The 12,670-nt window shown below is 48.8% G+C and overlaps 1 protein-coding gene across 1 annotated transcript in view; it reads left to right on the forward strand.

Moving 5' to 3' along the window:
* The window catches only part of UNC80 (unc-80 homolog, NALCN channel complex subunit), a 196,849-nt gene that overhangs the window by 117,422 nt on the left and 66,757 nt on the right, over positions 1-12,670 (forward strand). Inside the window, exons 31-39 of the mRNA XM_068137866.1 lie at positions 201-339; positions 2,799-2,980; positions 3,711-3,842; positions 4,893-5,079; positions 6,312-6,443; positions 7,581-7,724; positions 9,129-9,229; positions 10,464-10,550; positions 12,280-12,463. Of these exons, the coding sequence (XP_067993967.1) occupies positions 201-339; positions 2,799-2,980; positions 3,711-3,842; positions 4,893-5,079; positions 6,312-6,443; positions 7,581-7,724; positions 9,129-9,229; positions 10,464-10,550; positions 12,280-12,463 (1,288 nt within the window). The remainder of the gene's footprint in view (positions 1-200; positions 340-2,798; positions 2,981-3,710; positions 3,843-4,892; positions 5,080-6,311; positions 6,444-7,580; positions 7,725-9,128; positions 9,230-10,463; positions 10,551-12,279; positions 12,464-12,670) is intronic.

Genomic DNA, 12,670 nt, shown 5'->3' on the forward strand with positions numbered 1-12,670 from the left:
ACTAGCTTGCAAACACTCCTCTTTCAGTGCAGGCTGAAAGCCAGGTTCTTCTATGGAGAATTATCTGAAATGGCTGAAACCAGAGGGTTATCAGTGGGTAATCTGCAGACCAAAACTAAGGTAGAATTACTGAAAGGATAGTTTGGACAGCTCAGCTGTAAGGCATGCCTTGGTGTTTGTTTGGGGTTTTGTTTTTGCAGGTCATGAGCCTCTCCCCTGCACCTTTGTCACTGTTAATCAAGGCAGCTCCTATCCTCACAGAAGAGATGTATGGGGACATACAGCCAGCAGCATGGGAACTCCTGCTCAGTGTGGATGAGCACATGGCTGGAGCAGCAGGTGAGACAAGAAAAGTTCAAGAGGGTCAGGGATCTGCTGGAGAGAGACCAAGGTGGGGCACCAAGGATGATGAAAGGGACTGGAGCACTGCCTGGTGAAAAGGGGCTGAGAGCCCTGGGGCTGTTTAGAGTGGAGAGGACAAGGCTGAGAGGGGATCTAAGGGCTGGGGGTCAGGAAGGAAGGGACAGGGACAGATTGTTCACTCGTGCATTGTGATAGGACAAGGGGCAATGGATGGAAACTACAGCACAGGAGTTTCCACCTCAACCTGAGGAGGAACTTCTTCACTGTGAGGCTCACAGAGCTCTGGAGCAGGCTGCCCAGAGAGGTTGTGGAGTCTCCTTCTCTGGAGCCTTTCCATCCCTGTCTGGATGTGTTCCTGCGTGACCTGTGCTGGATTCTATGGTCCTGATCTGGCAGGGAGGTTGGACTTGATGATCTCCAGAGGTCCCTTTCAACCCCTAACATCCTCTGGTCCTGTGATGCTGTGAAAACCACTTGGTATGGCAACCCTGGCTGCACAGCTCACAGCAGATCACAGAACCTTGCAAGAAAGCTTTGTAGCAGAGGAGTCTGAAAGCCACCAAGGCTTTCTTTGAGGGCCTTTCAGGCCTTTCACATGGTTTTTGTGCTCTGTGCAAAAGAGGTGGTAGGAAGGATCAGGAAGGCAATCACTCAGCCCCTGATTAGGGAGCATCAAAATTAGTATCTCTGTTTAGCAGAGCAGACAAAGTACTTCATCTCTCCAGGGCTTACTAAAGTATTTTGTATGTTGCCTCATGGAAATTGCTGGTACCTGTTGAGGGCTGAAACAGAAACTGAGAAGGGGGATGAGGCTGGAAGGGTGACAGCTCCTGTGCTGAAAGGAAAATTCTCATGTTGCATGGAGACAGCAGCATTTCTCCCTAGGTGTGGTGTGGTATTCATCAAAATTGCCCATTTCCTCTTGCTGTTCAACTGAGCAGATGATGTCTGCTGATGACACATAGTTGAGAAGCATCTTTCAGACAGAAGAAGATGAGGACATCATATACCTGTGAGAACATTACCTTGAAAAAGGAGTTCTAGACATGGGATAAAAATTATCACAGCAAAATGCAAGATTAAGTCCTGGCAAATGAATAAGAAGAATTTTTATGTTATAAACCTGGATCTTCTCCTGTGCAAGAGACACAGGCTCAGAGTGTTTCACCTGAACAGAGGATAAGTGACTTAATGAGCAGAATTCAGCTGTGGAAGCAATAAACACAGTCAGGGTGTGCCAGAAGAGGTCTCTCATTAGAGATTGGAAGTATCCATGATGCTTTAGAACACATTGTGCAATTAACTAGAGCACAGCACTTCCCTGCACAATTCTGTTCCCTGAAGAAAAAAAGATTCACATGGGACAGGTACAGTGAAAGACTGTTGGGACAGGAGGAGGAAAGGAAAGCCTGTATGATGAGAATATTATATAAATCTTCAGACCTGGAGAAAAGGCCATGGGGGTGCTGGGGGAGGAGAAGTTCAACAAGAGTCAGCAGTGAGCACTTGTAGCCCAGAGAGCCAAGCAGAGCCTGGGCTGCAGCAAGAGAAGTGTGGCCAGCAGGGCCAGGGAGGGGATTCTGCCCCTCTGCTCCACTCTGCTGAGACCCCACCTGGAGCACTGCGTCCAGTTCTGGAGCCTCTCTTCCCGGAAGGACCTAGAGGTACTGGAAGGTGTCCAGAGAAGGGCCATGAGGATGAGCAGAGGGCTGGAGCTGCTCTGCTGTGGAGACAGACTGAGAGAGTTGGGGTTGTTCAGTCTGGAGAAGAGAAGTCTCTGAGGAGACCTTCTTGTGGCCTTCCAGTACCTGCAGGGTACTGCCAGAGCAGCATCACCCAGGGTAGTCTGCCCAGGAATGCATCCAGGTGGGGATTGAATGAGTCCAGAGAAGGAGACTCCACAACCTCTCTGTGCAGTGTGTTCCAAGGCTCTGTCACCCTCACTGGAAATAAGTTTCTCCTCATGTTCAGCTGAAACCTTCTCTCTTCAAGTTTGGATCCATTGTTCCTTGGCTTATTGCTGTGCAGCACCCAAAAGAGCTTGGCCCCCTCCACTTGACCCCCAGCCCTCAGCTATTGATAGACATTGATCAGATCCCCTCTCAGCCTTCTCTTCTCCAGACTAAACAGCCCCAGGGCTCTCAGTCTCTCTTCACAGGGGAGATGCTCAAATCCCCTAAGCATCCTCATGGCTCTCCCTTGGACTCTATCCACCAGTCCCACTTTCACTAGGTCTGTTAGACTGCTGAGCCCTTTTCTACAGCCAAAATAGGTTTGTCTTGGTGGTGACTGGGGGGGTTGGAGCTCCATGATCCTTGAGGTGCCTTCCAACCCCACCAATTCTATGATTCAATGATTTGTACAGCTGCAGTTTTCCTCTGCCAGATAAACACATTATTAAGGAAAGCAGATGCTCAGATGTTCTCTCCCTGCAGCTGCCATGTTCCTGCTGTGTGCTGTGAAGGTGCCAGAGGCTGTTTCTGACATGCTGATGTCCGAATTTCATCACCCAGAGACGGTGCAAAGGCTGAATGCTATCCTCAAATTTCACACGCTCTGGAGGTTTAGATATCAAGTCTGGCCAAGGATGGAAGAGGGAGCACAGCAAATCTTTAAGGTAGGTAGCACACAGGTACCACAGGGTTGCTGTTTCCAGCTTGCCTTGGGGAATGTCTGTGCAAGAACAGGCTGCCATGAAACTGCATGAAAATCAGGTTGGAGAGGAAAAAGAAAAAGGTTGTATCAATCACATTAGTGGGGGAGGTGGTGTGTAGAACTTCTGTATACAAGGGAGAGAGTATAATCACAGAATCACAGAACATGAGGGGTTGGAAGGGGCCTTGAAAGCTCATCCACTCCAACTCCCCTGCCAGAGCAGGATTGCCTAGAGCAGCTCACACAGGAACACATCCAGGCAGGTTTTGAATGTCTCTGGAGAAGGAGACTCCACACCCCCCCTGGGCAGCCTGTTGCAGTGTTTTGTCACCCTCACAGTGAAAAAGTTTTTCCTTATGTTCACATGAAACCTTCTATGCTCCAGCTTGCACCCATTGCCCCTTCTCCTGTCATTGGGCATCACTGAGCAGGGCCTGGCTCCATCCTCCTGACACTTCCCTGCACATCTTTATCAACATGAATGAGGTCATAATGGGGACACAGATTAGGAAAAACATGAGAGAAAGAAAGGAATGTGTGTTCTAGATGATGTCACAGTGTAGTGAGATATGGAGTTGGGAAGAATTTGCAGGAGTAATTAATGTCTTGGGTACTTGTGCTCCTGTTTAATTGTCAGTCCTGGCATTAAGAACAGTCTGCTGTAACTAAATGTCTTTCATGGTTTTGTTTAGATCCCTCCTCCAAGTATAAACTTCACTCTGCCTTCTCCTGTGCTGGGGATGCCATCTGTGCCAATGTTTGACCCCCCCTGGGTCCCTCAGTGCAGTGGGAGCGTGCAAGATCCCATCAATGAAGATCAGTCGGTGAGCAGACATCGTCAGAGCAGTTACTGCTCTTTCTCTTTAGTGGCGTGGGTCAGACATGGACTAAATTCTGAGGTCTCTCCTCTTCCTCAGCTGGGAAAAAAACATCTAGCACACAGTCTGTGTAGATCACAGGGAAATTTCTACATGGAGATTTTTGTTTGCTCCCTGAGGTGCTGTGCTGCCTATCTCCTATGAGCGACAGTAGCTCAGCTCTTAGGAGCACACAGCTGTTGTCTCTCCAGCAAGGATTAGTTCACTTGAACTGCCTGACAGGCCATGTAGTTCATGTGGTATCTCTTGGGAGAAGTTCTGCACCAAGGGTTATAGCAGACAGAGCTCCAAGAGGAGTACCTCCTGGCAAATCTCTGCTCAGCTAGCACTATCCTGATTTGTATTTAGAAACCTAGTTGTTGGCTGTCACTGAGGACTCTGGCAGGAAATGCAGGATGTGTGATTCTTAACTCTGATAGTTTCAGGCTATGCCAGGAAATTTTTCACAGGTCTTCAGCAGAAAAGTAGTAAAATGTAAATCAGTCACTATTGGGTGTGAAAATGGAAAACAAAGATGGTTCTAAACAACCCCATTGGAAGAGATAAGGGACTAAAACTGGTTGTACCAAACCAATCTTTCTTCTCTTCTGGCTTCTTCACTCTGGGAGAGACACTAGCTTGCTTCTGCTTGACCTTGGCTGCACTGCTTTTGTTGTGACTGGTATTAACGTCTCTGCTTCTGTCTCTTCTCCCTTTTGTACATGGGGGTAAAGGGGTGGCAGAGAGGGAGAAGCTGATAGCTTCCCCTGGACCTTGGCCAGGGGGTGTTCTTGTGCTGTTTATCAATTGTAAATCCCTGTAAATATTGTACATTCTGGATGTTTTGTACACACTCATTGCATTCCGTTGTAGATTGTACTTCTGCTTGTAAATACAGTTTGCATCTGCTTCCAGCTGGTCTGGCAAAGTTAATGTTGGGGGGGTGGGGGTGGAATTTCAACCCACCACATGAACAAACAGCTTCAGGCTGTGTTTGTTCACTTTTCTTCCTTACAGAAGTCGTTTTCAGCCAGGGCTGTGTCCCGTTCCCATCAGCGAGCAGAGCACATCCTGAAGAACCTGCAGCAGGAGGAAGAGAAGAAGCGCCTGGGCCGGGAAGCCAGTCTCATCACTGCCATCCCCATCACCATGGAGGCCTGCTATGAGCCAACCTGCACACCCAACTCAGAGCAGGAAGAAGAAGGTGTGCTCCAGGGTCAGGAACTGCGTTCGAGGAACCTCAGAGCTCCTGCCACCAATGCAGAGCGCTGCTTAGGAGCGTGGTGTCCAGGAACCTTGGTTGTTAGTGTTAGGAAAGTCACAACCACCACAGGAGGTTCCACCTCAACAGGAGGAGGAACTTCTTCACAATAAGGGTGACAGAGCACTGGAACAGGCTGCCCAGAGAGGTTGTGGAGTCTCCTTCTCTGGAGACTTTCAAAACCCATTTGGATGTGTTCCTGTGTGACCTGTGCTGGATTCTATGGTTCTGCTCTGGCAGGGAGGTTGGACCTGATGATCTTCCAGAGGTCCCTTACAACCTCTAACATCCTCTGATCCTGTGATCTGTTGAAAAGTCCAAGCCATTGAGAAAAAGTGTAACTAAAAATCAGGGCAAGAAAGGCACAAAACCTTAGATGTGTTGAGTGCTCACTGCGTGACCTGGAGACCCTTGCCCTCTCCCCCTAACTTCAGTGAAACTTGACGGCATTTGACACCTCAAAGCTCCCAGCCTCTTGCAAGCTTTAACACAATGAGAGTATGTGCCAGTAGGAATGAAAATTGTCTTGCCTGACTTTTAGCCTTTAATAATTAAAGTGGGGGAGGAATCACACTTTGGCAGTATCTGTCTTGAGAATCTACCTTAAGATAGACTGAATTGCCCCTGATGCTTTCTATCTATATGGTGATTAGCGAGGGAGCCTCAAATGCTCAGCTCAAGCTGGCTACCAAACTATCAGACTTTCAGAATGTTGGATAAGGTGTCATGGAAACCTTAGTCTTGGGGTGAAGATTTTCTCTGGTTCAGGCTAAGGGAAGATTTGATGAAAGGCATTCTGAGGTACATGCCATTAGATGAGCACAGAGATGTTCAGCTCTGAGTGTACAGTGGGAAACCTGTGAGCAGAAATCTCAATTCTCAGGAGAAACTAAGCACGAACCGCCGTGGTAGTTAACAGGAGGTAGATGAAAAGAAGCACAGAGTCAGCTCAGCTCCAGTGTGACTCAGCAAAGCACTGAACACTTAGGGAACAATGCTCTGCCCCTTCCCAAAGCACCAGCAAACTGCCAATCTGACTGATCCCTGGGGATTTTAGATTGTGCCGTTTGAGTGCTGCCTGACTTGAATTTTCAATGGCCCCACTCAGTTCTAAGCCCTTCAAGGAGTTCCCTGTCAGGTGGGTCTGGACTGACATTTCTCATTTTCCTTGTCAGTAGAAGAAGTTGCCAACCTGGCCTCCCGCCGTCTGTCTGTGAGCCCTTCCTGCACCTCCAGTACCTCTCACAGGAACTACTCTTTCCGCCGCGGCTCCGTCTGGTCAGTGCGCTCAGCAGTCAGTGCAGAAGGTAGGTTGGCTTCACTCTGCGCTATCATGTTCCAGGATTTCATTCCCTGGAACCCTTCCTGGTGGCATTTCCCTTTGCTGAATGTATTCCCAAGCCTGAGCCACTTCCTAATCCATTTCTGCCCTGTGTTACTTGATTCGTCGCTGCAGTCACAATGTCTTCACCTCTCATGTTTCATTGAGTGAGTAGCTGGGAAATGGTAATTCAGTGGGATTCCATCAAAAAGAAATTGGCTTCCCATTGTGGTTTAAGCTTTCCCAGAGTCCAAAAACCCAAATGAAACAGATTTAGGTTGCCTCCCCTCTCCCTTTTTCCTGCTAGAGGCAAGCAAATTAGGCAGGAGAAAAAGGGAGGTAAAGCTTCAAAATAAACAGTCTTGAATTGATTTGGAAGTGAAGAGGTAAGTTTAACAAAATACAAAAGGCATTTGAGGAAAAGGAAGGTATAAGGAAAAAGGGTAAATAAAAAAAATACAGAAAACCAGACCCAGATGGCAAGGGATTCTCTGGGTGCAAATATAGGTTCTCTTTGGATGCAAATGTGGCTTCTCTGGGTGCAAATGTGGATTCTCTTTAGATGCAGTCCTTAGGAGCTTGGATGCAGCATGGAGCAGTTCTCACCACGTGGTTACAGCAACAGCAGGGAGCAGCAGGAGCAGCCTCTGGGGCAGGCAAGGGCAGGAGCAAGAGAGAGAGCACAGGAAATGTCTCCCCTTAAACAGGGTTTGTGGACAGGAAGGAGCAGTGGAATAGACTTTGACCCGGGGACCCCCCCGCCCCGGAGGAGGAACCAAGTCTCTCTGCCCACCTGGGTCAGGTTTCTTTGTCCACCTGGGGGCTAGGTTCTTTTCAGCCCACCCCCCTCTGGGGCTGGGTGTAACCTGGCACAGTTCCCTACAAGAAAAAAAGGTAAATTGAATAAAATGTATATTTAACAAGGAGTATTCTTGATCAAGAGGTTGGCTGGAGGCTCAGTTTCTTGCTGGAGGTAGCAGTAAACCTGCTGAGCTTGCACAACAATCAGACAGCGCATGGCTTTTTTTCTCTGGTTGTACAGCCCCTAACACAAATGTTTATCTAACCTGCCTGGATAATACCAGAGCCTAACAGTCACCTTCTACTCTTCTTCCTGCTCCAGATGAAGAACACACTACAGAGCATACTCCAAACCACCACGTGCCACAGCCGCCTCAAGCTGTGTTTCCAGCGTGCATCTGTGCAGCAGTGCTCCCCATTGTACACCTGATGGAGGATGGAGAAGTCCGGGAGGACGGAGTAGCTGGTACTGACCTGCATTAAACTGCGAGGGCTTCACAGAACCACAGAACAGCCAGAGGTGGAAGGGACCTCAAACATCATCCACTTCCAATCCCCCTATTGTGGGCAGGGACACCTCACCCTAGAGCAGGTTGCCTACAGTCACATTCAGCCTGTCCTTAAAAACCTGTAGGGATGAGGCTTCCACCACCTCCACCCGTGGTTATCAAGCCCTGGCTATTGAAAGACATTGTTGATGTGATCTGGTAGAGGCAACAGTCTTCCTCCAAGCCTGGATTGGACAAAAAATCCTATTGCCACCAACATTTCCTTGATCCTGTGACATATGTAAACCCACCTATACCCAGCTTGAGCATTTTGGTGGTGAGATATCACAGTCTCACAATACATTAGAGGTTGGAAGGGACTTCTATTCTATTCTATTCTATTCTATTCTATTCTATTCTATTCTATTCTATTCTATTCTATTCTATTCTATTCTATTCTATTCTATTCTATTCTATTCTATTCTATTCTATTCTATTCTATTCACCTCCAGAGATCATCCACTCCAACCCCCCTGCCAAAAGCAGCATCACCCAGGGTAGTCTGCACAGCAATGCATCCAGGTGGGGTTGGAAAGGCTCCAGAGAAAGAGACTCCACAACCCCTCTGGGCAGCCTGCTCCAGGCCTCTGTTACCCTTACTGCAAAGAAGTTTCTCCTCATGTTGAGCTGAAACCTTCTCTGTTCAAATCTCTATCCATTGTTCCTTGTCTTATTGCTGTGCACCACCCAAAAGAGCTTGGCCCCCTCCACTTGACCCCCAGCCCTCAGCTCTTGATAGACATTGATCAGATCCCCTCTCAAACCCGAGGTTAGCAACAGGTTCTGCTCCCAGGACAGGCTGAGGGAGCTGGGGGCGTTCTGCCTGCAGAAGAGAAGGCTCCAGGGAGACCTAAGAGCAACCTGCCAGGACCTGAAGGGGGCTGCAAGAAGGCTGCAGAGAGACTGTTTGCAGAAGCCTGCAGGGACAGGACCAGGGACAATGGTTTCAAACTAGAGCAGAGCAGATTTAGATTGGATTTTAGGAACAAGTTCTGCACCATGAGGGTGGTGGAACACTGGAACAGGTTGCCCAGGGAGGTGGTTGAGGCCCCATCCCTGAAGGTATTCAAGGTGAGGCTGGACAGGGCTCTGGCCAGCCTGATCTAGCTGGGGATGTCCCTGCTGTCTGAAGAGGGGCTTGGATTGGATGAGCTTTGGAGATCCCTTCCAGGCCAGACCATTCTGTGCTTCTGTAACACCAGTGTGTTTCAGTACAGAGCAAGAAATCAAGGCAGAACATTAGGAACCCTTGTGTCAAAGTGTAGCAGAGCAAGGCTTTCTGAGGCACACAGTTCTGACCTCGTTGTCCTTCTCTTTTGCAGTGAGTGCTGTTGCTCAGCAGGTCCTGTGGAACTGCCTAATCGAAGACCCCTCCACCGTTCTGCGCCACTTCCTTGAGAAGCTCACCATCAGCAACCGGCAGGTAACTCCTAGAATCACAGACTGGTTTGGGTTGGGAGGGACTTCCGAGGGTCATCTAGTCCAACCCCCCCTGCAGCAGCAGGGACACCCTCCCTCAGATCAGGTTGCCCAGAGCCCTGTGGAGCCTGACCCTGAATATCTCCAGGGATGGGGACTCAACCACCTCCCTGGGCAACCTGTTCCAGTGTTCCACCACCCTCATGATAAATAACTTCCTCCTAATATCCAGCCTAAATCTCCTCTAATTTCAAACCATTGCCCCTCATCCTATCACTATAGGCTTTGGAAACAGTCCCTCTGTAGCCTTCTTTTAGCCCCCCTCCAGGTACTGGAAGGCCTCTATTAGGTCTCCCTGGAGCCTTCTCTTCTCCAGGCTGAACACCCCCAGCTCCCTCAGTCTGTCCTTGGAGCAGAGCTGCTCCAACCCCCTGGTCATTTTCGTGGCCCTCCTCTGGAACTGCTCATCAGGTCCATGTCCTTCTTGTGCTCAATGTTCACATTCCTCTGATCTGTTCATTCATCTAGCAAAAGCCAAAGGCAAGCCAGCTTATTCCTGGCTTGACCTGACTTCAGCCAGGCTGTCCCATGAAGGAATTTAGGAGCACAGTTGCTAGCAGAATCACTCTGTGAGCATCACTGCAGAGGAACATTTGCTATTCAGATGTAGTCAAAGTCTTTTAGGGCATACCATTTGTTGGCTTCAATCTTTCTCCATTAATGTAAGTGGTACAAAGCTGATTTGCCACTGGCAAGGATCTGACTTGCTCTGAGCCTGGCTTTGAACAACTGCTCAGTGAAGCACAGCCCTTTCTATCTAGCACAGGTAATATTGCCTCCATTCATGCCACCTGATCAGCTTTCTCTGAAAGATGGTGGTGGCCTTGTCTCTTTTTGGCTTATCAGATCACTTCCTAGTTCCATGGCTAAGCTTTATGGAAGCAAGACACAGCAGTTGTGACTGGATGAAAGGCAGGGAGATTCTCCATGCCACTTTCTCAAACTGTGCTTTTTGGCTACAATATCAACAGTGTCACTATCCCCACGCTCCTCCAAGCCACCACCTAAGAAATTACTCCAAAAATTAATATTAAACATTGGGAAAGGCCAGGAAAATCTGCTTTTTGGTTCACTGAGAGGTCTCATGGGCCTCACTGCTCCTGAGGCTTCTCAGCCATAATTCCCAAATGCATTCTCCATGTAGTGATAGGAATAAAACACATCTGTTTTTCTTCCAGGATGAGCTGATGTATATGTTAAGGAAGCTTTTGCTGAACATTGGAGACTTCCCTGCCCAGACCTCTCATATTCTCTTTAACTACTTGGTGAGTAGCTTGTGGGTCTGCTCTGCAGCCCAGAATCTCTCCTCTGCCTTCAAGAAGTCCTAGGAAATAAATCCCACAGTCTGCAAGGGAATAAATGCTAACTTCTGTTGCATGGTTCATATCTCCTTCTGGCTGTGGGGGCAAGTCACCAGGCTTACATCAACCTTTCAGTCCTTTCATGGAGTTGAAAAGCAATCTTTAAATTTTTATTAAACCCCTAAACAACGTGTCATGGAGTTCTGAATTGAAGCACAGTGAAATGTGCTGCTGACAAACAGAAGGAGCTCAATGCCACAAATCATCAATTATTTGACTTAATTTTGATTTGGACAGTGCCTTGCTCTGGGACAGTCTTACTGGGGCAAATCTAGCAACTTCTTTCAAGGTAGTGGGAAATGCATTTGCTCCAGTAAGGACTAGTCCTGGAGCCCTATGTTGTTTGTGAGAAGGCACAGGAACTGTGTAGCTGCAGAACAGCAGAGCAAAAGGCACAGGCACTCTGTTGGTGCAGAACGGCAGAGCAGAAGGCACAGGAACTCTGTTGGTGCAGAATGGCAGAGCAGAAGGCACAGGAACTCTGTTGGTGCAGAACAGCAGAGCAGAAGGCACAGGAACTCTGTTGGTGCAGAACGGCAGAGCAGAAGGCACAGGAACTCTGTTGGTGCAGAACGGCAGAGCAGAAGGCAGAGGAACTCTGTTGGTGCAGAAGGCAGAGGAACTCTGTTGGTGCAGAACAGAAGAGCAGAAGGCACAGGAACTCTGTTGGTGCAGAACGGCAGAGCAGAAGGCAGAGGAACTCTGTTGGTGCAGAAGGCAGAGGAACTCTGTTGGTGCAGAACAGCAGAGCAGAAGGCACAGGAACTCTGTTGCTGCAGAACAGAAGAGCAGAAGGCACAGGAACTCTGTTGGTGCAGAACATCAGAGCAGAAGGCACAGGAACTCTGTTGGTGCAGAACGGCAGAGCAGAAGGCACAGGAACTCTGTTGGTGCAGAACAGCAGAGCAGAAGGCACAGGAACTGTGTAGCTGCTGAACGACAGAGCAGAAGGCACAGGAACTCTGTTGGTGCAGAACGGCAGAGCAGAAGGCACAGGAACTCTGTTGGTGCAGAACGGCAGAGCAGAAGGCACAGGAACTCTGTTGGTGCAGAACAGCAGAGCAGAAGGCACAGGAACTCTGTTCCTGCAGAACATCAGAGCAGAAGGCACAGGAACTCTGTTGGTGCAGAACGGCAGAGCAGAAGGCACAGGAACTCTGTTGGTGCAGAACGGCAGAGCAGAAGGCACAGGAACTCTGTTGGTGCAGAAAGGCAGAGCAGAAGGCACAGGAACTCTGTTGGTGCAGAACGGCAGAGCAGAAGGCACAGGAACTCTGTTCCTGCAGAACATCAGAGCAGAAGGCACAGGAACTCTGTTGGTGCAGAAAGGCAGAGCAGAAGGCACAGGAACTCTGTTGGTGCAGAACGTCAGAGCAGGAGGCACAGGAACTCTGTTGCTGCAGATAATCTCTCCCTTTACTTACCTGCAATGACCTTCAAGGCTGGTTGTACCAGCACTTTTCATGCCCATCTCTCCTCTTTAGAAACAGTAAGAAGAGTCCAGTCAGACTCCTCTGTAGTATGTGTAACCCTTGGGGATATAAGTTGAGTGCATTTATGCCTGTGAGTGAAGGAAGATAGAGGAACAATACCTTGTGCCTAGCCTGATGCTCCTCTTGCTTCTCGCCTGCAGGTTGGACTGATCATGTATTTCGTCCGCACCCCCTGTGAGTGGGGCATGGATGCCATTTCTGCCACCCTCACCTTCCTCTGGGAAGTGGTGGGTTATGTAGAAGGACTCTTCTTCAAGGATCTCAAACAGACCATGAAGAAGGAGCAATGTGAAGTGAAGCTGCTGGTGACTGCCTCAATGCCAGGTATAAGAAATGAGTCCTTATTTCCTTCACTGCCAAGCTCATGGCCTGCCCTAGCAAAAAAAATGACACCAGAACTGGGTCAGAGAAATGGCCTGCAAAGAAAAAGGCTGTATGGTCTAACTCACTTTTTCTTGAGGATTCAGTCAGTAAACCTCTACCTCTAATTTGCCTGGGATTCAGAAAGCCCCTTTAAGAGCTATAAAACAA

Source organism: Melanerpes formicivorus, unplaced genomic scaffold (genome assembly GCF_026170545.1).
Source record: "Melanerpes formicivorus ecotype bairdi unplaced genomic scaffold, bMelFor1.0.p_v2 SCAF_5, whole genome shotgun sequence".
NCBI classification, from domain to species: domain Eukaryota; kingdom Metazoa; phylum Chordata; class Aves; order Piciformes; family Picidae; genus Melanerpes; species Melanerpes formicivorus.